The sequence below is a fragment of the Porites lutea genome, chromosome 1, assembly GCF_958299795.1.
Source record: "Porites lutea chromosome 1, jaPorLute2.1, whole genome shotgun sequence".
Classification (NCBI taxonomy): Eukaryota; Metazoa; Cnidaria; class Anthozoa; order Scleractinia; family Poritidae; genus Porites; species Porites lutea.
In genome coordinates, this window is record NC_133201.1 from 14,374,595 (window position 1) to 14,400,672 (window position 26,078).

Here is a 26,078-nt window from a genome sequence, read left to right on the forward strand (position 1 = left end):
AAGACGGAGAACGGTTGATTCAGAGAAAGAAAAACTCAAAGGCAAGTTTTTGAAAAACATAGAACGTGATTTGTTTACGCGCGGGCAGATGGCAGCATACATGAACTAGAACCGATGACTCGATCAACTGAAGGCAAATGGAAAATAATGTTTTTCTCTTTTGATTATGTTATAAAAGAAATGGTAAACGTTGCAGCTGTGCAACCATGGAGTTATGGATGCACTTGGGAGGTTTGCTAAGCACTCAAGAAGCTAGAGTCGCACTCGGCTATCGCCTCTTGCGACTCTTACGCTTCTTTCGTGCTTAGCAACCTCCCGCGTGCATCCATAACTCCATGGTTGCACGCTGCACGTTTACCATTTCTTAAGCAAAAATAGAGCCGAATTAAAAAAGCTCGCATGTTGCGCGTTTCGCAAATTTGTCGGAAGACCAGCTGCAGCAAATTTTGGCCGAAAGACATTCACTGGGAACAGAACAGACGCCAACTGGTCATCAACAACATTAAGAGGTTAAATTTCCGTTTTTATTGTTGTTTTTAAATTTGTTATGCACTTTTGTTATCTCCGGACAATCCGACTGAAGCAGGAAGATTTCTCTCGCAATAACAACACAAATTACACAAGAAGACATAAATTTATTACTTACAAAAACAACTGCTGCCAGGTCTTCTCAAGAAGCCGTAATGACCAGCCAATGTTTGTAAATGAATATGAGTTTAAAGAAGGATGACAGTCGTCTTCGCTAAAAACATGTTTTCTGGATTTCGCCGAGCAAAACGTAAACATCTTTTCAGCAAATCCAAACCATACTCCACGACTTCTTACGAACATGTTAGTATTTTAACTTTAGGTGAACTTTAAGACTCTTTTACCTTTGTTTCTGCTTAGTTTCCATTGATCGTTAACGAATAAAGAAGCAAATTTTCTTTCTCAGTTTTACAGAAAAGCTACAGAATGATTGTGGTGTGTTCGTAATCAGCCAATAGAAGCGTTTGTTATTGTGTAGCGCCTTACGAGAATTTTGTAGTTGATCAAAAAGCTAGCATTTTTGTCAGCTATGTTATAAAAGAATTTGCTCATGCTTTTAGCTGTGCGTTTATCGAGTTATGGATGCACTTGGGAAGTTTGGAGAGCACTCAAGAAGCTAGAGTTGCACTCGGCTATCGCCTCGTGCAACTCTTACGCATCTTTCGTGCTCTCCAAACTTCCCGCGTGCATCCACAACTCGATATACGCACGCTAAGCATGAACAAATTCTTAAATTGCAGTTAGAACCACATTTGTGGAATTATTCGTTATTTTTATCCTATTGTAAGCGACCACTAGAGCCATTTTTTGGATCTGTATGTTTGCCGTATGTAGTACACTACTCAAACTATGCGACGAACTATGTGACAAGATGAATCTTCACATCGTTGATTAGAAATTGCATGCAACGAATTCTCTTGTAAAAGGAAAATGCATTCGGACATCTCCTATTACTGAAGGGAACTCACGTGGTTCGATTTTTGTTTTCCACTACCTACCGTAAGCGACTATTAAATCCTCTCAACATTTTGGGTTCCTTGGTCCCTTAAGGATAAACTATAGTTACTAATTAACAGCAGCAACAGACGAAGAACCAGTTTAGTAAACCCATCAGTTGACCATATTTTCTTATCATCCACAGTTATCAGCAACTGCTGATGAGAGAGCTGATAAAAGTAAACTGTACAAGCTAGTGACTGTAAAAGAACTTGAGGAAAAAACAGCTGGAAAGGTAAACCGGCCGGATAAACACTTGGGTTTGAGCTATGAGAAGTAATTTCTACTATAAGTCTTTCTATTTCTTACAATTGTAATATGGATGAATCAGTTTCCACACTCGTTCCCTTATCATCCTTATAACAAATTGACGGTCAAAACTGTAAGCAAAAATAAGGATACGAGAAAAACCAACGAACTATACTGAGTTAGTAAGATTCATTGGCAAAATCATTGGCGGTCATCTTTATGTAACTTACAAGGACAGCTTTGTAACTGGATATTTACATGCGCCAGAATGTTTTCTAAACGCGGAAGCCAAAAGCACATATTTAGCGAAAAGTCTTCAGATAGATAGATAGACTGGGTTTTATTAACACACTTTGCAGAATGAACTGAATTGCGCAACTTTACTAATCTAACAATATCCCAATAAATACATATACTACAAAACTAATCATTACAGTGTAATAAAAACCTTAAAATTTAAACTGCAGGTCATGAATATATTGCCATGGAGCTATTCTTGTTGATAAAAGTGTCCGCAAATCTCTTTGTTATAGTTTTGTGTGGGTCGAAAATCTTCTGTCTCTTTAAATTACAAGTTGGCCCGCTGCACTTTTTTGGTAACAGACCGTGAATCTTACTGAATGGATTGTTAACTACTAATTGGAAAAGCTTATTGATTATTTGTTACTTCGGCGGAGCGCGAAGTAAAGGATTCGCGACGCTCAGGAATGTATCAAAGTTGACATTTTTGGGACAAGATTGGGCACGCTAAGTCTGTAGGTTGTCGGTTTTATTCGGCTATTTGACGAAGTGAGAGCCGAAGTAGTTCGAGATGTCTCGAGATCACTTCTATTTCTTTGATTTATTCTTTAACCTATTCGAGGAAGAAAGAATTAGTATTTTGGCTTTCCCTGGGTTTGAACCGACTCACCTGTGTGACCCGTCATATCAGAGGAGACCCTAAGTTTAGGGATTAACCGATTGCGCTACTGCGATCCAAGTTAGTTCGGAATGTCAAAAAATAGCTATGAAATTATGCGCTAGTTTCGGGACAAGATTGGGCTCGCAAGTTCATGACTTTTCGGCTTGTTTCGGCTATTTCACGAAATGAGACCGGACTACTTCATGATATCTTGAGATCACTTCGAGTTTCCTCTTTAATTTACTCCAGGAATAAACACAGGTAGCCCAAGCTCGAAATATGAGCATCGGCGAGCATCGGCATTGTTGTTTAACATTCAAAATATAAGGATTTGTATGGGAAAAAAACTTCGTTTCTGTAACCTACGAAAATAAAAGGATTTCAATAAAAAACAGATTACCTTACTTAAAATGTGTGTTACGTCTTTCCTGTGTGGTCCACGGGCCGATTTATGGCCGTTTTATGCGTTTTTATGTAAACGGTTTTCTCTCTATGTAAAGGTAAACCTTCACAAATCCTTACATTTTGAATGTTACGCAACAATGCCGATGCTCGCCGATGCTCATATTTCGAGCTTGGGCTACCCGTGGAATAAATAAAGGATATTACATGGCCGCGCAGGGACACGAAATTTCTCTTCGAGTGTTGAAAAACATTTCACGAGTGAGCGTTCCTTTAGAACTGTTTTGTGATGAATTTAAAGTTACAAATGCTGCACAAAGACGTTTTGTCTTTGTTGAGTGTTACGTAGTAAAATTGCGTTCATGCGTTGCGTGACTTTCTCGTACGTTCTCTACGTTTTTTGATCATCATGAATAATTAATAGGGCAGGTTTACATTTCAGCATGAGTCAGCAGATTTGCATCAGTTACTGAAATCATAAACTATGTCGAAAAGCTACTACTATTCGCCTGTTTAGTATTTATGTCAAACGGTATACAAGTTCCACGCGAGTTTTTTTGACGACCTAAGTTTTTTCCTACGAGCTGGAGTGCTGTGTTTAGTCAAGTGTGACGAAGGTCGATTTTCAAGTTTTGCGTTTACAAGTTGGCGGAAGCCGTAAGATATCTGAAGTTCAAGTGAGAGTTTGTTATTATTGGCAGAGGCTGTTTAGTTCTACTTAAGTTCAAGCCAAGTTTGTGTTGGTGGATGCTGTGTTTTAAAGCTCTGTACTATGTTTTTTTGGTATTAATCTTCCTAGCGTTAACCCGACATCCCTGCGTGCTGATATTCAGCGAATAATTATCCCCAAAACATCGAACTCGTAACATTGAGTTTTAGCCAATTCCATGCTCAACGTAATTGACTCCTTACCCATGCCTTACATATCTTTAATCATCACATGAGACTGTTATGCTGTTTTTGAAGCCTGATGTAAGAAAAATAGAGAATTCTTTTTTCACTGTTTGTTTTTTGGACTTGTTATTCACCGCCAGTAACCTCATATTTGACTCAGGTCAAAACGTTTAGACCCAAGTCAAATTTAGCAGGATTTGTATGGAGTCATCAGAGCCTAACTGGTTTAATATCTCAGAGACAATTTGCCCCGAAATACAGTCCGAAATGCTAGTTTTGGCAAGTAGGCCTCTTGGATGTTGCTCTTTTCAGAATATCCTGACAAATCCCATAATTTCACAAATTAACACCTTACCCTTACCCTATTTCATTTCTTACTATTCTTCCGCATTAAAAATTACCACGACGCCGAAGTGTACGCTCCATAGCGTCTTGTTCTTGACGGACTCTCCTGCAGTCGATACCAGCGAAACTTAAAGCGTCGTTGTAAGAAACCCCAGGGGAGAAATACGAGAGGGCTCTGTTTGTACACAACCTTTTGATGCGGATGTCAACAGTATGGTCGGATAATTATAGACTAATAAAGGTTTTCTCATTTTTGCCACACAGATTAACTGGCTGGATTTCTTTAAAGCGATGTTTCGAGATAGCAGCTATGAGATAAACGAAGACGAAAAAATCGCCATATTTGCCTTGGATTATTTAATCAGTATAGCCAATTTGACATCCGTCACATCAGAGAGGTTTGCAAAATTTTGATTATTAGTCATTTTATCAACTACATTGGTTTATAGTAACGAAATAAACAAGGTCAGTTTCGCAAATTTCATGGTAGATTTGGTTTATAATCGATAAATTGTTTTTGTCAGAGTTCTTGCTAACTACATGATGTGGCAGGCGGTGGTTCAGTTAGCCCCGTATCTGAGCAGTGAGTACCGCAAGGTTTTCTCAGACTTCCGTCAAGTTGTTACTGGTGGTACGGGAGAGACCAACATTTGGCAGAAATGCATCACGGAAATGAGTCACTATGACAACGAGATAGGAGATCCTTTGGGGGTTATTTTCCTTGATGAGAAGTTTGATAAGAAGGACAAAGATTCGGTAAGCAGTTACTCAGACGTGATAATATGAGGTTGTTACGGTACGTTATTTTGAGGACCGGCGGTAACTCATTTGAGGAGAGTTTTGAGGATTGAAGCTAGACTTCTGGTCATAAATTTTTAAATCTTTTAAGGTGGCTTCGTAATTAACACTAGAGCATTTAGCTGTGACAAATTTTCCGTCGTAACTTTTTCGTTTTTAGCGCGATGACTGCGAAACTTTGCAAAGAACAAAAGAAGTCATTAGGTAATAATGTGAACTATTCCGATTTCACTGATGGTAAATATTTCTTGAGAAATTAGCGCTTAAAAGGACCCTACTGTTCAAAGAAAATCGCGTCTACCAAAACATTTTTGCTGATATTTTTTACTGAAATTTCTGGTATCGGCTTTTATTGATACAATAAATATGCCGATTGCCGATTGCCTATCGTGCTATTCTTTAAAAGGTACTTTTTAGTTTTAGAAGTACTATAAATTGCTCCAAACCTTGCTCTGAAGTCAAATGAATTCCTCGACATTTTTATAATATCCCTTGGCAGTTTTGGTTCAAACTCCTGCTACATACATTTTGATGTATTGCAATGCATCCTCAACAGCTTTTCCTGCTGTACGTTGCTTCTAATTCAGGAAAAGGGTATTGGGATTGTAAGCTACCTTGTATCGAAGCGCAGATAGAACTGTTCAGCACCTTTGTTTATGACCGGAAAATGAGCGCGAGCGGCAGCTCTGTGAGGAATTCGCACCTCAGCCAGAGGGGACGAATGGCAATGATGCCTATGTCTGCGAACCGATTTGTATAAACATGTATTGTAGAGCAAAACGTAATAATCCAAAAAAAACTACCCATTCATTGAAGGAAGGAGTGACAAAAATTTCAGAGTTGTAAATTTATTCACGGGCAGTATTTGTGCGATAATTTTATTTTGTACTGTGATGTAATTCGGTTCACAGGCATGGGCATCATTGTCGTTCGTCCCCCCTGGGTGAGGTGCGAATTCTTTGCAGAACTGCCACTCGTGCTCATTTTCTAGTCATAAACAAAGGTTCCGGACAGTTCTATCTGAGCCTTGATACGAGGTAGCGTTCAATCTCAATACTTTTTCCTGAGTTGGAAGCAACGAACAGCAGTAAAAGACGTTGAAAATGCATTGCCATACATCAAAATGTATGTAGCAGGAGTTTGAGCCAAAACTGCCAAGGGATATTTTAAAAATGTCAAGAAACAAGTCATGCTACTTCAGAGAAAGGTTTGGAGCAATTTATAGTACTTCTAAAACTAAAAAGTACCTTTTAAAGAATAGCACGATAGGCAATCGGCTTTCGTTTTAAGAATTAGCAAACAAACTGGTGTCTCCTTCTACCCGATAGTAATTTATTCTTGAAATTCCAAACAATTTAACAGCTAAATTTTGAGCGACTTTTAGTTACGGACTTCTGCTCCAACGATTTTTCTGAAATTCCTCTGGCATATTTATTATATCAATTAAAACTGATACCAGAAATTTCAGTAAAAAATATCAGCAAACTTTGTTTTTTACTAGACGCAATTTTCTTTGAATAGTAGGGTCCTTTTAGGCGCTAATTTAGCAAAATATATTTACCATCAACGAAATCGGAATATTTCGTACTATTGCCAAATGATATCTGCTGTTCATTGGAAAGTTTCTCAGCCATCGCATTAAAAACAAAAAAGTTATGACGAACACTTTTTCACAGCTAAATGCGCTTGTATTAATGACGGAGCCACCTTAAACCTTAACATTTAGAAACAGGAATTTGGAAAGTTAACGAAGGAGGACACGTAACACAAAGCCGAGGTTTGTGTATGTGGACTTCAAAAAACGAGTGTGGCCTTGTTACACTGCAAAATGTGCGAAATGTGAGTAATGTTACTTTTAACGGAACTAATTGTATCAAGATTTAAACGCAAACGTAACACACTATTAATGTGAAATGCATCAAAACATTTGAATTAATTGGCCTTCGTTTGTCTAAAATTAAACTGCTCAGTCTCTATCTCTGCATATCTTCTGGTTAGAGACCAGATCAGAGGCTTCCAATGTAGATATTTATGAACTGAAATATTTTGACTGATATACACCATTTATATTCTTCATTGAGCAATAAACCAGAAATTACGATGAGAAGTATGTTTCATGAGAGACTTTTCCTGTTGCGGGAAAAGAAGCCAGGGCTATATGGGGCTTCAAGAAGGGAAAAGTCCTAGGGACGGCATAGGTCAAAAAACAGAAGCTCGATTTTTTTACTAACCCACAGAGAAGAACAGAAAATGTACCGCTTGAATCTATAAAATCCAGATTTTGGGCAGATTCTTCAGAATAAATCTTGAGCTTGGTTTACAATTGTGCCATAGTCATAAGAATTCGAATAGTAAAAATGAAGTGCAGGGAATTAGTTCGAGAAAAGCACAGGCAATTTCAATCTCCCTTGCAATATGTTATTAGGATCTATTCCCTTGTTACTTAGGTTCGTGGATGAAGTATCTAAATGATGTAATTTCTGACGTTTACATCAGAAGACCGTTATGGTCTGCCTGGACGTTTGACTGGTTAAACTACATTAAGCAAAATTTAATCGAATAAATCAGTTTAAGGTGATGGGTATTATTTTCAAGTGTTTTCCTATTTTGCATCCGAAGATCATCTTTTTACATCATGTGACTTTTTGCATTGTTAGATTTCGATTTAATGAAAGAAGTTGATTGCTTAAAAAACCTATAAGAAGTTGTTACTGTTGGAGTTGATGTTACATTTTGAGTTCAAAGTTTTTGCATTTTATTTGCTTCTCTGGCAAAAATCTTGTGTTAAGTTCAAAAAATCCAAAATCCTACCGAAACTAACTGTTTCATATAACCCGTGGTAGTACATTTATGATTTCAGGTTATGTCTATGATAAACGATCTGCGAGATACATTTATTAGTAGCATTGATCACCTGGATTGGATGGACACTAATACAAAGACATATGCCAAAGAAAAGGTATTAAAACCACAACTTGTTGAGACAGTTCCATGTATTTCTAACTTTTGCGCATGATAGTGCCATCTCCTCTAAACAAAAAATATGGCACTAAAGTGTATAATTGTGATGTTATCCTAAACAACATTGGATAACGGGTGGGGGGAAACCGGGCATTCATTTGACCACCGTTTCCGTTTTTGCCAGGATGACATGGGAAAATAAGTACTTTTGCAATGTGTCTCAACAGGTTTTGTCCGAGGTTGTAGCTTAAAACCCAGCGTCACCATACTGATAACTTGTTACCATCAATTCACTGTATACTTTCAGGCTGCTGCCATCAGGCAAAATATCGGTTACCCAGAGTATCTTAAAAATCAAAGCAAGTTAACAGCTCGATTTAAAGACGTAAGTAACTCGTTCATTAAAAAAAGTAGGTGATTCAGTATCTTTTTGTGTTTAGACGAGTCTCAGTCTCGGTTATTACTGACCCAATTTTGTTTAACACCCATTATCCAGTGGACCTTAGTTTTAGGTTCACGTTTCCTTGTCATTAATCTGTACCGAAACTTACTTTCTCCGTCATTTCCATTTTATTCTTGAATTTGCTTCCTTTCACTCCCTCCCAGTTGAACTAATTGAAAGTCAATTCATTATTGCATTTTGTTTTATCTTATTTCATGATAGTTTATTTACTGATGTTTTGCTTCAGCTTACAGTAACAAATGGATCTTATTTTAATAACGTGATAAACAATCGAGCATTTTCTGTCAAGGCCATGTTACAAGATCTACGCAAACCTGTTGACAAAGGAAGGTAGGAGTGTTTAAAGTATTAATCCACAAATAATTGCTTTGTCAAGCTTTCGACTGATTACTGGCTACTCCTACTATAAGACTCTTGCAGGTACTTGCCTTGTCGTTAGCTGACGTTATTTCATTTTAAAACATTGATTTTCTAGCCTTAACAAATGGAAAAACAAATCAGATAAATCATAAAAATTAATGTGAAATGTGCGCAGTGACACACCAAAGGAGCTTAGGCTTTAGAGTTGGTCATTGCCATTGCGAGTAGCACTAAATGGCGTAGACGTTTACATAAAGCTACAAGAAACGTACAAAGGGGAAAGGAAACTTAAAAGTGCAAAACGTTGTTCTAACGATTGAATACAAAGAGAAATGATCATTGGTAGTTTGGAAAGAGAAGTCAGATCTTTTCTAGTGGGTATTTTTACAAAAACATAAAATTTATTTTGCCAATAGAAGTCGTTATAAGATAGAGTTTTCGGAGGGAATGGTTTCCCAAATTTTAGACCCAACAAAGCAAAAGTGGCAGCTCCATAATTATTGTAATGAAACAGCGTTAAAACATACAGCATTTAACTCATGTTTTCCGATTACACTTAGGTGGATGATTCACCCACATACGGTAAATGCCTTCTATGACAGAGTAACTAACAAAATCAGTGAGTATCTTATAAATAACAGTTGTATCCTATAGGATATAAGTAAAACAGCTATTGTAGATCGGTGACTGACTGACCAGACCTTGTGCGACAGTAACTGCAGAACCCCATATGCTCTACAATTTGACCTTTTTACTTTTGAGTTGAGGCGACATTTGTTATTTTCCTGTAATCCAATTGGTCAACTTTCTCGAAGAAGCCCCGGTACAGTATTCGCATTATACATACTATTTATATCTCAGAGAAAAAAAAGAACAACGGGCAAAAAAAAAAAAAAAAACGCTCAGTGAAACATTTTAAGAAGTGCGTCTTACCATTTGGTTTATGACTTTCTTAGTTTTTCCCGCTGGAATACTTCAAATTCCATTTTACAGCAGAAAATTTCCACGGTAAGTTTCAAGATGGTTAAGTATTATTTCATTCGAGCGTTTAGTGATAGCAATTCATTTCAGGAATATGACAGTTTTCTGTTGATGTGGTGCCCAGTCATGGATCCATCGAAAAAACCCGCATCCAGAAATTGGTGAATCAATATTCGCCCTATTTGCTGGACATACCTGTATGGTCTTATATCCACTTGAGCTGTTACTTATTTAATGGACGTGTATGTTTAGTTCATTATTTACGCACTACATCTAGTTTTCTTTAGACTGTTTTCCTACTCATAGGCCTTGTCAGTTACTCCGCTCACATTGTGGATGGCTCCTCCAAAACATTCCATAGCTGGTATAGGATCAGTTTAATGGAGCCGAAACCAAGTGTGGAATTGCACACATCTTAGCACTAGTGTCCGTGGCCCTCAATACTCTTTTGTCATCAAGAAGGCGTTCTCTTGCCAAACGTTTGGCTTGGTCTACTGCATCTCCTATCGCCGTTGCCCTGCCGTCTATATCGGCGAAACAGGGCGTACTTTAAGACAACGTTTTGGCGAACACCTTCGGAGCATTGAAAAGAACTTGCGGGGGTTTCCTGTGGCTGAACATTTTAACACAGCTGCTCACTCAATCGACGACGCTTTGGTTCGAGGAATGATGCTCTCTGTAGATAACGCGCAACGGAAATGCGACTGATATTTCAGCTTGGCACCAGTCAGCCGCGCGGTTTAAACTCCGACTTCCGTTTCCTCTAGGCCGCGCGCAGAGCCGCGCGTGCACTACAAAGCCTTTAATTTTCATTTCTAATTTATGGCGTATATAAACCTTGCAACGGTTTCAACGAACTGGTAATTCCACTGATGAAGGGACAGGCCCGAAACGTTTGGAAAGGATAACTTCAACCTAAACATGGCACTTTTGTTCATGATTTCTTTATTTTTAATGAACATTTTTGTTACTTCTATTTTCTAAAGCGCTACGATACGAAATAACACCAGCCAGATTGAATTATCTTCCTTTTTTTACAGCGCAATTAGTTACGGTGGGATAGGAATTGTGGTTGCACATGAAATTACTCATGGATTTGATAGCAACGGTAGGTTCCAGACGTTATTATTTTGGGACTTAAGTTTAACCTAAATTACGAAATAGCACCTGCCGTTCATCTCCACCTGTCACGTTTGACCAGGCGTTGGTCTGCAATTTTTTCGGGCCCCTTTTTGCTTTAATCTAGCAAGAGTTTTAATTCGATGTTACATCACCTATTACTGTTAAATGCAGCTGAAGCGTTTTACCTAACAGTTACAGTGCGACTACTCGAACCTGGGCACTTCGCAGAAGATTATCCAATCACAACGTTTTTTGAAAACAAAAGATTCTCAAAACTTTTTTGCAAACGGACCAATAAAACTCGAGGATCAACTATGTAACCGTTGAAAACTTTAAAATCTTTGGAACCTACTCGACCTCTCAGGAAACAGCCCTCAAATTCACGAATGTTATTGGTCCGTTTGCAAAAAAAAACTTGAGAATCTTTTGTTTTCAAAAAAAGTTGTGATTGGATAATCTTCTCCCAGTTGCCCTGATTCGAGTAGTGGAACTGTAACTACCTAGCTAGGGGCCTCAATAACAAGTTCAACTTTTAGACCCTTGTTTAATCAAGAATAGCACGGTAAGCTCACTAAGGTAAGTTACAGGATGCGACGCCAGTATAAGATGATACTTTTAAAGGATTTCATGTGGGCAGAGTTTCAGACCTCAATATTTCTTATTTCAGGTCGAAAATACGATAAGGATGGCGACCTTGTCAACTGGTGGTCAAATTCATCAAATGAAGCATTTGAAAGAAAGTCAAAATGTTTTGTAGATCAGTACTCAAGTTATGAAGCTTACGGCCAAAAGGTAAATTCCTATAGCCAACTAACAGTACTTATGGTTATAGTGGAACAATTGCAAAATGACTGTTTCATTCTCTGACCTCTAAAAACTTTGTAATATACCTCAAGAGACGCTTCCGCCGTTTTGTTGGCATTTTTTCAGTTCCATCAAAAGCAGATGTGTGTCTCAGTATTGACCTATTATGCCACGGTCGCTTAAAACGGAAATCAGTCGATGGAAATTGGTTGGGACAGTTTTGGTTCAGTTTATTTACTGCTATCTGCCGTTGTTTCCGTCTATACAGTGGACTTCCTTGACGGACACCTCTGTAAAACGGACACCTAGAGTTGGTCCCTGTCTTTCTTTACTCCCTTTATTTGACTCTCTATAAGACGGACGGCCCTGTTAGGCGAACACTTAGTGCCGGTCCCAAAAGTGTCCGTGATAGAGAGAGTGTCCAGAAAATCAGTGTTGCTAAGAGACGCCGGTCCTAAGACTATCTTTAGCGCTCATGTACTCAACATTCTGGTCAGTAATATTTCTCTTTGCAGCTTAACGGTATTCAAACACTTGGAGAGAACATTGCGGACAACGGTGCGATCAAACAAGCTTTTAAGGTAAGTTATGATAAAACATGAAATACGACAAAATTCTCCGACCATGCTACTGGTGTGCAAGTAATCTACAACTCAATAATTTTGTTTTGTTTATAAAGGCCTATAAAGATTGGGTAAAAAGAAATGGAGAGGAACCTCAATTACCAGCTCTTAATTACACCAATGAACAACTCTTCTTTGTAAGCGCAGCCCAGGTACGTTGACTTGTTCATTTACACTAACGTTTCGTGTCAAGAATCTGATGTTGGTTGATGTATTAAGCTTAGCCTGAAAACTCGCAAATGCAAATTTACAAAGTTGATTATAAAGTTCAAAAAGCCTTCAATCCTACACGCGTATTATAATGATCAGTTTGTTTTGATAGAAACCTCAGGGTTGAGTATCCTGGCCTTTGGTGGAATCGAGGCTGTAGATGTGATTGGCCTATTTATGTACTGGTGAAGTACCGCGTAATAACCAATGCTTAAATTTAAAAGTTTCTTCAAAGAATGACAAATATATTTCTAGGAAACGCTTTCCGTGGATATTTGAGGGAAAAATCTCGAAACTCGCGCACTTTTAGCACCTATGATATTCATAATCAAGGGCAAAATTGTTGGTAGCTTTAAAAATTATCAGTACAAGTGCCTCGTAACTTTTAAGTGACAATTCGTGCAATCCATACGAATAAAAAAACAAACTGGAAAAGACAAATTTAATTTTTTTACGTTAAAACCTTTCGGCAACTTTATTTAAACACAAAGCTTTAAAGCTTCTTTCTTATTTCACGTGAAGTGCCTCCCAGCCCCACCCCATCTTCTTCGTGATGAAGGCGCGCATGAGCGAAGAGCCCCACAGAGGAGCCCCGGGAGATTATTCTGCTGACATCAGCTAAATACAAAAAGTCACTCTCACTCTCCCTTTCAAGGAATATCAGTAGCACATTGTAGGTTTTGCCTAGCAGGTGTGCTGCCCGTATCGTTCTGGATATACATGTAGACCATATACTGAGCAAAAATATTTAACAGATTATTAAGCTTTCTTACTATTCAACAGGTGGATTGTGAGTCAATTCTTGCGCCTGTAGCTCTGACGAAAATTGAGCAAGCAACCCACACCTTAGGACACTGGAGGTAAAAATGTCAGCAAAACCCGCGTTCTAAGACATTAGGTTGGGTTTGGCCAACGTTTACAGTCCATCTAGCTGTTTTGTTTTTGCTCAGAAAGCCATAAACTAGGAAAAAATAGATCTTTATACTCAATTTTTTAAGTCTTAGTTCAAGTCAGGCTCCTGTTCAAACAATTTATCAAACAGTTCTTAAGTACCGGTTTTTCATATTCACTAACTGAACCTCGTTCGCATGGACTCTCCAGTCCCCTCACATCTACGGAAAGGCAAAAAGAAAGACCCCCCTTCCCCTCCCCCCCCCCCCCCTATAAAACGAGGTGGAGATAGTAGTTGAGAAGAAGAAAAAACTGACATAGTATTTGTATTTCTCAGCAATTCAAAAATTAGTTGTTTTTGAACGAGGTATTTATTTAGATTTACCACTTTCAGAGTCATTGGAGAAATGTCAAATTCCAAAGAGTTCGCACGTGCTTTCAACTGTCCTGTTGGATCCAGAATGAATCCAGTTAACAAATGTTCGATTTGGTGAGTTGCTGCTGCACTTGCTTGACTGGGGCTGCAGTAACAAACTTTTAAAAGCCTGCCAGGCAGAGAGTCACCAAAGAAACCCCCGGAAGCGTCCGATGTTTGATTCTTCGAAGTACTTTATACTAAGACCGCAAGTTTTCCGAACCTTTAACAATCCAATATATATTATATACACTTATCTTTTGCTCCCGTTACAAGCTTATATACAAGTGCGAAAAGGCTTCAGTGTAATAATTTGAGTCTCTATAAGTGTTCTGTCACATTGAATGGATTGACTTTTACTGTTTCCAGCTTAGCCGAAATTAAGTAGTCATTAATTATTGATTTGCTTTTTCTAAAAATGTCATTCATTTTTCGTGGCACTTGAAAAAATCCTGTAAATGCTCGAATTAGCGCCCCCATCCTCCATTTATAAACATGCCCATGTATTAGCACCTTCTCTAATGGTAAAATCAGGAAATAACCTCTCTTGCTGTCCTGCTGTTTTTAGGTATAGCGATATTTAAAAAATAGTGCTTGCAATTAGATACTAGATTTGTATCACACTCGCACATACACACAGACATATATAGATTCCGCTTCAGTGAAATAAAAACAGCGTTATATTTAGATCGAAAAGCGCAAAACGCATTCTCTCTTCTAATCATTCTCATCATGTATTAGAGTACATGAATAAGCGATGCGGGCGATTATTCGAGGAGTCGGATGTAATTTGTGCGCGATGCCTAAGATAAAGCATCTGTCTACCGTCGATATATCGAAAACATTCCAAGCATAGTGAACAAATTGTTTATTATATATAAGGAAAATTCGCTGCTTTAAGCGTACATAACAGTAACCAAGGTTTAGCATAGCCGTGTTGAGCTGTGTCAGCGATGTTTAATTTACCAATTTAAAAGAAGAAGAAGAAGAAGAGTCGTGGATGAGAGGACAACAAACGTGCCCTCTTTACAATACTTTAACATGTGAACAGCAAGCTCGGACGTCAGCGTACAAGGCGCCACTGGCAGCCGCTCTCAGTCCATTTAAGAGCTTACTGTACCAACCCAACCCGTGATGTGAATGATGTGACGTGTGAAGGTTGACCACAACACCGGGGTCTACGTCCCCTACTCTTTTCGAACAGTGGTGTGGGTTCTTTAACGTCCCACAAGAACCAGATAAGTGTAAGTGCTGTGAGACGGGACCTACGGTTTTTCGTCCTTATCCGAGAAGACTAGAAAGTCTAACCGTTTGCAGATGTCATTACAAAGGTAGCACTTTCTTCTCAGTTATTTTAAAGACCCTAAGTGATGGTCCGGCCGGGGTTCGAACCCGTGACCTCCCGCTCAGCAGACCGGCGCTCTCCCAACTGAGCTAACCAGGCGGCGGTTAAAAAATAAACAACTTTCTTGTAGTATAAATTTGTGGTGTCAAAGTCAAACTCCTTGGTTGAAATGTTTATCATAATTTAACGGTAACCCAAAAATAAGAACCTGCTTGATGTTGCTTGGCTAAACAGGTTCTTATATTTTGGAGCATTGAAATGGCAAATTTCTGGCAGCGGGTTCTGTAACCATAAGCCACGCGGGGTTTACTGTACCTTTTATAAGATTTAAAATGTATTAGAAGATATTAACTGCCGTGTCTAAAGACCACAAGAAAGTGTTACCTCTTCACAGATAATTACGGGTCTAAGTAGAAACTAAATACATTATATTGTTGTCAGTCTTGATTGGTTAATGCGAAACGATGGGCTGATATATGGTTCCTGGTCTCACACACACTGGGTTTCAGTGTAGTAAATGTTGTCAAGAATCTAACCTTGATTAAACATTAGAAAACGCAACTCACTTACTTGGTTCGATTTATTCATTCGGAATGATCTCGTTTGACGAACACTTTAGAAACGCACATGGGTACAACCGGAGCCCATGAAGAGTTGAGTTAGAACAAGGCAAGGAGTAGTTAGAACAAGGCAACTTTGTTCCCAGGATTCTCTCCTACTCGTCTCTACGAAGCGATAGAGACAGAAAGAGACTCTGGTTGGGTCTGACCCCAGAATATTTTATTTTTTTTAGTAGCACTTTAATAGCAAAACAACGACTATGCACCTGCATTAAACTATTTTAGGAAGCAAAGTGACGGCGCTTGAAACGTAAACGTCACTTAATAAACGAAATCAGATATTCCTTTAAGTATTCTCACGATTAGTTTTAAAACCCTCTGATTGTAAAATATAAGCAATCTGTTTCCGAATATGAATTCTTAGGCACCACTCTTCAGAAAGAGAAAGGAACATTACTAATGGACGTGTGTTTACGTCCTCTAAAGCATAGCATCGTTGTCGTGTTTTGACGCCAAAGAAATGTAACAAAAAGTATGTTGCACGTACAGTCGTTGTTTTGCTTTTGCTTTTAGCCTACTGATCTTTTTATTTCCCTTTTTAAATTCGGATACGGTCCCACAATCTTACAACCGCCATTTTTTGCGAGTTAGAATACTGGGGATGAAGTTTAAAGGAACGCAAATTCACTTTACATCAGTGATATTTTGGCTACCGTCCTTATTATTGTGGAGGAAAGCTATGATCGGCTGGCACGGGTCACCCTTTAAGAGTCCTGTGTATTAACTCCTCGTTTTTCAGTATCATATGATGTAGAAAGAGACTTGATTGTTGGGAGTTGTTCACTTAACAGCGTACAATAAAAAAACTTTGTTGTTTTATTAACTTCACATTATTTTTTATTAATCACAAATAAGGGTCACGAAGTTCGTCAGGTGGGGGCTACAAACTGAATGGCAACCAAATCCTCTCCACATTTCCTCAAATTTAGTTTTGCAAGTTTTGTATTTGCCACCCCTTTTTTTGGCCTTGCTTTTACTGTAGCTTGCGTCTTCAGCATTTGTAGTGGTGAAATATTAGATATTTTCTCTCTGCGTCCCTCGCGTTGCTGATTGTTAAATCTGTTAAATCCCTTCTTTTCTCTTTTCCTGAAATCTCTTAGTATAAATCTCGAATGGTGTTAGAAATTTTTCCTCCAATATTGATAATAAGCAATAAGAAACACTAGAGTCACTCGTTTTCGCGATTAAATTAAAAGTTTTAAGGTCACCGTGTTGGAGCTGGTGGTAGATGGGATTGAGAGATTCCGCTGCCGCCTCCAAACAACTCTTGCGACTTTATAGTATAAAATACTCATCGTCAACAGAGGCAGAACGAAAGAAGACATGGAGAGAAATATTAAGTAAGCTATTCCTGGAGAAGTATCATTAGGCACCGTGGTACAATAAAACGTAGGTAGAAACTGCACTAAGGAGTAGGTCCAAGCTAGCCAGATCATCCAGGATGGAGTCAAAAATCCTGGACGATAGGCAATGGCGGCCATTGGTCTTGCTAAAGAAAGGTTTCGGTCACTTCTTATAGCTGTCAAAAGAGCGATAAAAATGGTTGGAGCCAAGTACTATTAAAAATGGAAACAAAAATTACAACATATTATAAAAAGTACAAGAATTGAATTTTAAGACCTAGGGAACACGGCATGGCTTCCGTATTGTCTGAGTGTCTGTATAAAGCGGGCTGTAAGGAAAAGCGTCACGGGCACATCCTTTATTGATATAAAAACCGAAACAGACAAAGGGGGAGAAGAGTAGGAACAGTGACTGGAGCAAAAGGAATTAAGGAAGTGAAACTTGTTTGATAAGAGACACTTAATTAAAGGGATACAAACACGGAAGGAAAGACGGACTTATCAAAAACATGTCACTCTATTTGCTACGGTTTTTTAAGTAAAAAGAAATGGTATGAATCCATGGAAATCTGTCATTATTTGAACAGGCTACAATGTCTACGCAGGTTTGTGAGTCGGGACCTGAAAAATGAGATCCAATTCAACGGAAAACTAAGAATTTAATGAAAATACACAAATCTTCATTAATCGCTTTCCTAATACTCCCAAAAAAGTTTAGTTGTAACAGATAATTTGTTTCTCGTGTAACTGGGCATTTACCCACTTGAATTTTAGCTGATTTCATAACGGTAACCTACCTAAGGATCACACCGGGAACACAGCGTCAACAATTGCAAAAGTGATACCCATGTATTTAGGCATGGAGACCCTCACAAACCATACCCTATGGGGCGGCCATACCAATCTAGCCCCGCCATATATGGGAGTATCCCCCGGGGTTTTCTCCTTATTTCAAGAAGTGCGAAACCCAACTTAGTAAGGAATGAGTCCTAAATAACTAAAGAAAGAAAGACGAGTGCAAACTCTATTAGTAAAAATATGAGAAACGTTTTTGTATTAACCTATACAAATCTTCCCATTTTGCATATGCCATTATCAACTGCACTGTATTCCGTTGGATAGCTAAAGTTGCTGAAGATAGTAAGGGGTATGCAGAGTAAACAAACCAGCAGATCAGAAATAGCCAAGTGTAAAAGGAAAAGCTGAACGTTCGATCAGTGACCTCTCCGGCGTAAGATGGTTACGGTAGTTGTTACGAAGCCATTGCCAAGACAACTAATTACCGCGATAATTCCTAATAATGATAACTATAATCATCAACATCATCAAGCACTAATTTGTCGAACGTTCTCTAGACGATCGAGAGGAATGAAGGCTTACTGGAGTACCCGACCGTAAGTAGTTGATAACAACAATATGTTACGTAAGACTAGCATATGTGGTGCTAATTGATCTTACTTTTGAAAACAACAAGAAGTGAAAGAAATCTGCCCTGTAGAGGAAATCCGGTGTTCTAAGAGAATGATGCGTAAGGTTACACGCTGTAAATTCAGCTTTTTGTCAGTTTTCTTCTTAAGTTTTCATACTGTTTCACTGTTTTTTTTAAAAACGCCCGACTAGAGTTTTGTTGTTCCAATGTCTCCGGCAACTGCTTACTGGTTCTATAAACTTTCAAAGAATGAACCTGAATGACTATGTTATTTTCACTCCCCGGCAATGTGCCGGCACTGATAACTTGACTAATCCAACAATTAAATTAAGTATAATGAGTAACATAATTAAATGCAAAGTACAGAACAAGCGATCCAAGATATTAAAGTTGCAAATCAATTATTTGAATGTAAAAGGTACTACTCTCTGGAAACCTAGAAAGTGGAAAAAGTGAAGGCTCTCAAATCGGCACGTAGTCTATAAGATTGTTTTAATTAATAATCTGCCTTTAGTTGTATGTCTTTGCTGATAAAAACGTGGGCATAGATTGTTGTTTAGATTAGTTGCTTTATTTAAATTAGACTAACCTAGTCCAACAGTTGCCAATATGAAAGCGTGGTTTGAAGTGTTTCAAGATCTTCCAAGCTGCGCTTTTGAGTCCTGAAGACATTTTTTAACCACCGCGAGGGACGAGATAATGTTTATGCACATGCAATTTTACATTGTGTATAGTTTCCCAAAGGAAAAGAATTCCATCATCGTAATGAGAAATTAAGTAAATAAGTTTGGCTACAAAAACAAAGTAATTGATTGATTGTTCTTGTCTGTGTTGTGAACTAAGCGACAGACAAACAAAACAGTGGAAAGATTATATATCTATATATATGGACTCCAATAGTCATCTTCTGACAATATGAACACAGATAGGTTATTCTGGGAAAACTCTCATTATTCTCAGCACTTGAGGTACTTGCAGCTCGAAATTGTTTCAAACTAAACCATGATCATGACTTCGGGGTACAATAATGGGCAAGTCACTAAATAAATCCCCCTGTGAAGAGGTGTTGACGCGAAACAATTAATGTTAATCCACCAGGCTTCATTAGAATTATCAAACCTATCATGTCTCCTTGTGCCATGATTGGTCGTCCTTTTGTACAACTGGATTATACAACCGCTATACACATGTATACAATGGAGAGTTATCCTAAAAAATCAATTATTTGAATGTAAAAAACACAGTTTAAATGTCTGCAATTTGTCCAACAAACGATGTAATCACTTGGGCTGATAACTCATTTTTAACGGGTTATTGCAGCTTATCTTTATCAGAGCTGGGCAGTTTCTGCCTCAATACAGGAACAATATATATCATGCATGATACTAACTGGTACAGAATCCTTTTACACTTTATTCAGAGTATATTGGGCCTGAAACACCCGGTGTTGTTTAACTCTGGTTAGGCCTGTTTACTGCCGTTCTAAGCTGGTTCGACTCCAGTGCGACTACTCAAGCACGATAGAGTACTAAAGTGTGACGTCATAAAAATGAAATTTCTGAAATTATGGGATTTTTGTCAGGATATTCTGAAAGAACAATGTCCAAGAGCCCTACTCGCCAAAAATGAGCATTTCGGGGTAAATTGTCTCTGAGATCGTAGCCCAGTTATGCTTAGAGAACTCCATACAAACCCCTCTAAAATTTTTTGGGTCGACCCAAAAAAAAATTAGAAGGGTTTGTATTGAATTTTCTGAGTATAACCGGCTAACATCTCAGAGACAATTTGCGCCGAAATACTCATTTTTGGCGAGTAGGCCTCTTGGACATTGTTCTTTCAGAATATCTTGACAAATCCCATAATTTCAGAAATTTAATTTTTATGACGTCATCACTTTAGTACTCTGTTGTAGCAAGACTTAGTTTCAGACGTCGAATTTAACTCAGTCGAATAAAATAGCTGTTGCGGAAAACGAAACTTAAAAACAACAACAACAACAACAAAGGGTTTAGGATCCCATAGCTCAGCCATGCAGGTTAATAGTGCCCCGAAAACTTGGCATATTCTGTATCGCGTGCAGGTAAATTGTGTTTTGGATAATTGGCCCCTTATGGTAGGTGGTCGCTTGAGGTGGTCACATATAGAGGTTTGAATTTACTTAAAAGCGTTTTTAAATACTTATTATATTTTGTCTTGTTTTCGATTTTTTTTAAATGTATAAATGTGTACGTGTTTTGATATTGGTAGAACATTCGAAATTTGATAGCGTGAGCGTGCTTTCACTTCAAAACGATCTTTTGTCTCAAAGATATTTAGGTTCTTATCAGCTCTAACTGAAAATTGAATAAGGACTTATTAGAAACATAAATACCGAGGGACGGACTGAGCTGGCGTTCATGAGGATACCTATATACCGACCATTTTCACCTTCAGCAGGTCACATGACCATTAACAAAACGGTTAGGGTTAGAGGTTAGGGTGAGGGTTGGGAGGTTACAAGTTAGCTTAGGAGTCCTTTTTGTTGGTTTTATTTTACTTTTGTTTATTTGTTTATTAATTATTTTTACGTATTTATTTTTTGCTTACAGAAAGATCAGAAAAGTCTTAACTGGAGTCCTGGCTCGAGTCCAGGCTCTAAGTCCTGGCTCGAATCCTGGTTTTGATGTTAACCTGAGTATTAGGCGTTTCTGGGGGAAAGGGGAAAGATGGAAGCGAAAAAAGGAGTAAAAATCTCCTCTCCCCTAGCCCCTCAGGAAGGCCTGATACTCAGGCTATTTTAATGTTAGTTTATCTCGTCGTTAATCGTTACATTTCTCTTTTCTCTCTGTTGTCATAATGATATGTAAACTATGTGAAGCGTGAAATTTAAATTTTTGTCCTTCGATAAAAAAAAACAAAAGGCTTTTGCTAGCTGGACGTCAACTATCACATAATTTGATTTGTTGCGATCGAACTTTTGGGAAGATTACGTCGATTTGTCTTTAGAAAAGCCGCGTGATTGTATCAGAGCAGACTCATCAGAGGGATATCGAGCCAGCAACAAGAATGGAAATCATTCGTTTGATGTCTTTTCTTTCCTTTGCTTGGGCAGTAGCTGGTGAAACTACTCAAGGTAGCGTTTAAAAATGTAATTAACACTGCCCTTTTGCTTCAAGAGCAATTTTATATGTCTACTGGCTACTATGTCTGCCTTACTTCCCCCTGAACTTATTGCGACTTTGAGATTTAACCGTTGCGAGCCCGGTTGCAAGTCAGCGTGTGTCAGATATAATGAAGTGCCATATTACTTTGGAATTTCGAGCCATTTATGTTCTCATACATCTCAACCTAATTGAGCTGTCGCTAAACGCTAGAGACGTGAAAGATAAGTCGACCACGAGTTAGAGTATTATTCTTAGGCACACGACTGATTGGTTTTTAAACTCCGCTCTCCTCGCGAACTCATTGCTCAGTGTTCACGTACTCCACCAAACGTCCATTGAGTGACAAAACTATGGAAGTGTTTTGAGTTAGAAATTCCAGGGACGCAAACACTGCAAAACAGGTACTAGTGGCTCATACCAAATAACAAACGAACCTTAAATCTTCCCACCGTTTTCTTTTTCAAATAATTTTACTCGTGGTGAAGCTGACTCTTTACATCTCATTAACGACACCTTTTTTCAAGCATTGAAAGTAAGAGTTTCATTTCTTAACGAATTAGTTTTCAAGTCATTAATCATTCAAAGCGAATTGTAGCTCTGTTGGAAATAATGAGTTGCCTTAGGAAGGAGATATTTTCCTGCCGGACAGGGTTTTGGTCCTTGAGGATGATAATGGCTTGTGAATCAAGTTATTGTTTTGTGAATCATGAAAGACTAAGTTTTAAAAGCTGCAAGAAAATATTTCTTTCTATATTTAAAATGCTGGAACATTCCATTGCACGCTTGAGGGAGCGTGTTCCTGCGTTGCCCTTGTGTAGTAATTTGTTTATCAGTGACTGCGTAACATTACGCATACAGCGACCGTGTCATCTTTATCTTTTTAAAACCTTAAGAAATGAAATACACATCGGGCAAAGAAAACAGGCAATGAGTTATCGACCGTTTAATATAATGCAAAGTCCACTAATGAAATACGAACGTATCAGACATAACTGAACAGGAACAACACGCCAGCTATTCAACTGAATGCCTATAAAGCGCATGTTCCCAACCAAGTTTTTATTTATTGTTTACAATACAAGTTTTATATATTGTGCGCGTTGGCATAATCTTTGGCATAATTCATCATTACGAGCTTAATTTTCATCCGTATTTTCCTGCTAAAAGCACTGCTCGCATAATTTGCACATTTGGCTAGTTTTGCAGAACAAAACGCCATTTATTGATCAGGGAACCAATGTTTTTGGCCCGATATCAGTGTTAGTTTGTCAAACATCGGCTCTTTAAGTTTCTAGATGTAAATAGGGTAAATGTGTTGTTAATACTTGTTTGTGGCATAGATATTGAAGAGCTTTTTGCCAAATTTAAAGTGAAAACAAAAGCTCAATTTCTGCATTTTTTGTATGAACAAAATTTACAAAAACTAGAAGCATAATTATTGGCATAATTTTAGAAATTTACGAGCACTGCTATGCCACTATTGCCAAATGCAGACACGCCTGAAATGCGTAAGTTTGTAGACGTTTACAAATTTCATGGAGTCAAGTAGGCACGGCCTAAGACTACGAGAGGTAAGAAAAAACTTCTAGAAACGAAAACTATGGCCGCTTACGCAGGGCCCGCGCAGAGGGAGGGGCTGAAAGAAATACACATTTTTAAATAAAAGGAATCTTTGATGGAATAAGAATATTCGAGAGGGGGAGCTCGCCGACGCATCCAAATTTATGATTGGTCCGTTTCGATCCTATGATCATATGGTACGCTTCAAAACGACTATCTTTACAAAACTACACGTAGTCGTAGACTTTTGCGTTTTAAGCAGCCAGGTGATGTGGTATATGCACAAAAAATAGAGTCTTTTTTTATCAGAAGGTTCTTAAATATCCAATGAGCTACCGGATTTGTTAAAAGAAATTGAACTCGATGACATTGTAGACAACATGAAGACGTTTCAGGAATTACAGTTAGCAGAGAATGATAAATGAAATTGTCTTGATCTGCAAGCTTCTGCTGGTAAATCCTACAACCATCGAAGCAGGAAAAGGTCCTTTTCGGCAGCTCGAAGTTTAAAAACATGGCTCCGTTCAACAATAACTAAAGAAAGGTTCTAAACAAAGCCGCAGGGAAAGAACGAACAAACTTTTGAAGTAAATGAGACACGCGAAAATTATGATGCTGCTGTGCATGGTTACACCGCTTTTTTTGTTACTAACTCCTTTCTCGTTTGTTAAACTATTTAAAAAAATGATTGGTGAGTTGTAACTGTATTAAAAAATATTGAGTCGGCACAAGCTAAACCATTTTTAAAGTCCACAACCGGCCCACAACGCTCCCCGCACCCCCCCCCCCCCCCCCCCCAACCAACTACACTTCAAAAGAGGTGGATCGCCCCCCTTCTTTTAAAACTGCTCCTCGGGCTCTGTTACGTTTAATCATTCGTAAAAAGAATTATTGTTTTTTTATCTGATTGAATAAGGGAAATGTAGTTTTCAGGAAATCAGCCATTACAGATAATAGTTGAGGGTGACTCATGGCAAAAGAGGAAATAAAATGATTTTGCATTCTGTTTCGTTTTATGCGCCATATTCCCTTTTTCCTGAAAATTGCATTTGTCAGTAAACTATGATGAAGCTATCCGCATTTTTTCCTTAGAATATAAATATTCACTGCAAACACTTGGTTTTCTCTATCTCTCTCTCTCTTTTTTTTTTTTTTTTGCAGTCTTCAACCTGCTCATCTTCTGTATTTCAAACTGCACTAGAGATTCGTAAGGCAATACTAATGTGTTATACCGACTGTATCCAGGGGCGTACCCGCCTGTAGGCCAAGTAAGCACTGGCTTACAAATTTTTTTTCATTTAAATTTGGGCAAAACTCTATATAGGTCCGAAGGCTATCGCACTGAGAAATTTCAATAGGTTTCCTTATGAGTGACAAGTGAAGTCCGTCGCAAAAGTCAGCAAAGAGCTAGGCGTGCGGAATAAAACGCTAAAGTATTGTCCCAACTGAAATGTAGCACGAAGTTCAAAATTTGTGATCAGCTACATAATGACGATAACACGATGATGCTATATTAACTTTTTCTTTTTCTAACTTGTGACACCTGGCTTACTGGTAAAAACTGGCAAGGAACTCCCCTAGTATCGGTTCATTGAATCAAATCATTTATTTATTTTATTTATCATCATAGAGGATGATCGAGATACAATTATCATCTTGGTAGCTGTGGCCTTGGTTATTCTCCTGGTGGCCGTTTTTCTGCTTATAATTACATGTTGCTGCTTCTGGAAGATGTAAGTGCGCCGGGTTTGTCTAGCTCACGACAGTCACTGATATAAATGGTCGCGTAGCCTAAGTGTGTCCGTACCCTCCTCCAGAAAAAAGGAAAAACGCCGGAGGAGATTTTTCCTTCTTCGGGAGGGAGAGCAAGGCTTCACGTAGGCTAACGGTAGCCACGATTTGTGCAAGTTTCCATTCCACGGCACTATGCAATTATGAATTAATCCAGCTACATGGTTCTCAAACTGGTATACCCCACTCCTTCTGAAGCACCACGTCTCTGCTTCAACCCAACCACCTCAATAATTATTGATCAGTCCCTTCGATGCCGTGGAAACACTTTTTACCAGATCAAGCGATGTTACTCTAGAGACTGAACTGTTCCTTTCACGAAATGTCATACCATATACCGCACAGTATACTATGAAGGCAACGGGAAAAAATGAGCATGTCACATGCGCGAAATAGGAACAGAGACACATCAAAAGTAAAAAAGGTCTTGGGAATAATCAATCACTGCCGGCCGGCAATAGGTAAAGGGCTTTACTCCTCTGTACAATGAAATACAAGATTTTTTGTGAGTAACAATTGAGTAATTCCTTGCTATCTTTCGTAGGAAGAAGAGTACACAAGGTTTCAGCAAGTCACACGGCATGGGGAACCGATAGTAACAATCAGCCGCTACCTGAACAAAAACTATATAATTTATGCACCATGTCAACATAACACTTAAGGACTGTTCAAACATGCTATAACGAAACGTTTGATTAGTGAAAGTTTACTACTTTTTTGTATATTTGTTTGGACAGGACCAGTTTTGCAAAATAGAGTTTTCATTACTAACAGTTTGTTTCAGTATTTTTCGCTTTTGCTGTGGTCTGCGCCCCGTCCCCACCCCGCCAAAAAAATCAACGAAAAGTCGCCTGTGAAAAACTTCCACAAGCGACGTGTGGTAGAAACCTGACGAGAGGAACGT

General features: G+C 38.4%; 1 protein-coding gene and 1 long non-coding RNA gene across 2 annotated transcripts in view; both read left to right on the top strand.

Moving 5' to 3' along the window:
- Positions 1 to 14,053, top strand: part of LOC140945856 (endothelin-converting enzyme homolog) — a 34,264-nt gene extending 20,211 nt beyond the window's left edge. Inside the window, exons 6-19 of the mRNA XM_073394911.1 lie at positions 1,670 to 1,759; positions 4,580 to 4,713; positions 4,840 to 5,071; positions 7,974 to 8,072; positions 8,382 to 8,459; positions 8,764 to 8,867; positions 9,458 to 9,516; positions 9,854 to 9,905; positions 10,919 to 10,986; positions 11,668 to 11,792; positions 12,320 to 12,385; positions 12,484 to 12,579; positions 13,421 to 13,497; positions 13,923 to 14,053. Of these exons, the coding sequence (XP_073251012.1) occupies positions 1,670 to 1,759; positions 4,580 to 4,713; positions 4,840 to 5,071; positions 7,974 to 8,072; positions 8,382 to 8,459; positions 8,764 to 8,867; positions 9,458 to 9,516; positions 9,854 to 9,905; positions 10,919 to 10,986; positions 11,668 to 11,792; positions 12,320 to 12,385; positions 12,484 to 12,579; positions 13,421 to 13,497; positions 13,923 to 14,022 (1,380 nt within the window). The 3' untranslated portion in view covers positions 14,023 to 14,053. The remainder of the gene's footprint in view (positions 1 to 1,669; positions 1,760 to 4,579; positions 4,714 to 4,839; positions 5,072 to 7,973; positions 8,073 to 8,381; positions 8,460 to 8,763; positions 8,868 to 9,457; positions 9,517 to 9,853; positions 9,906 to 10,918; positions 10,987 to 11,667; positions 11,793 to 12,319; positions 12,386 to 12,483; positions 12,580 to 13,420; positions 13,498 to 13,922) is intronic.
- Positions 14,054 to 21,613: 7,560 nt separating this feature from the next.
- Positions 21,614 to 25,947, top strand: LOC140945897 (uncharacterized). Its single transcript, XR_012166769.1, has 3 exons — positions 21,614 to 21,792; positions 25,014 to 25,116; positions 25,719 to 25,947. It is a non-coding gene; the product is annotated as an uncharacterized lncRNA (long non-coding RNA).
- Positions 25,948 to 26,078: the final 131 nt, after the last annotated feature.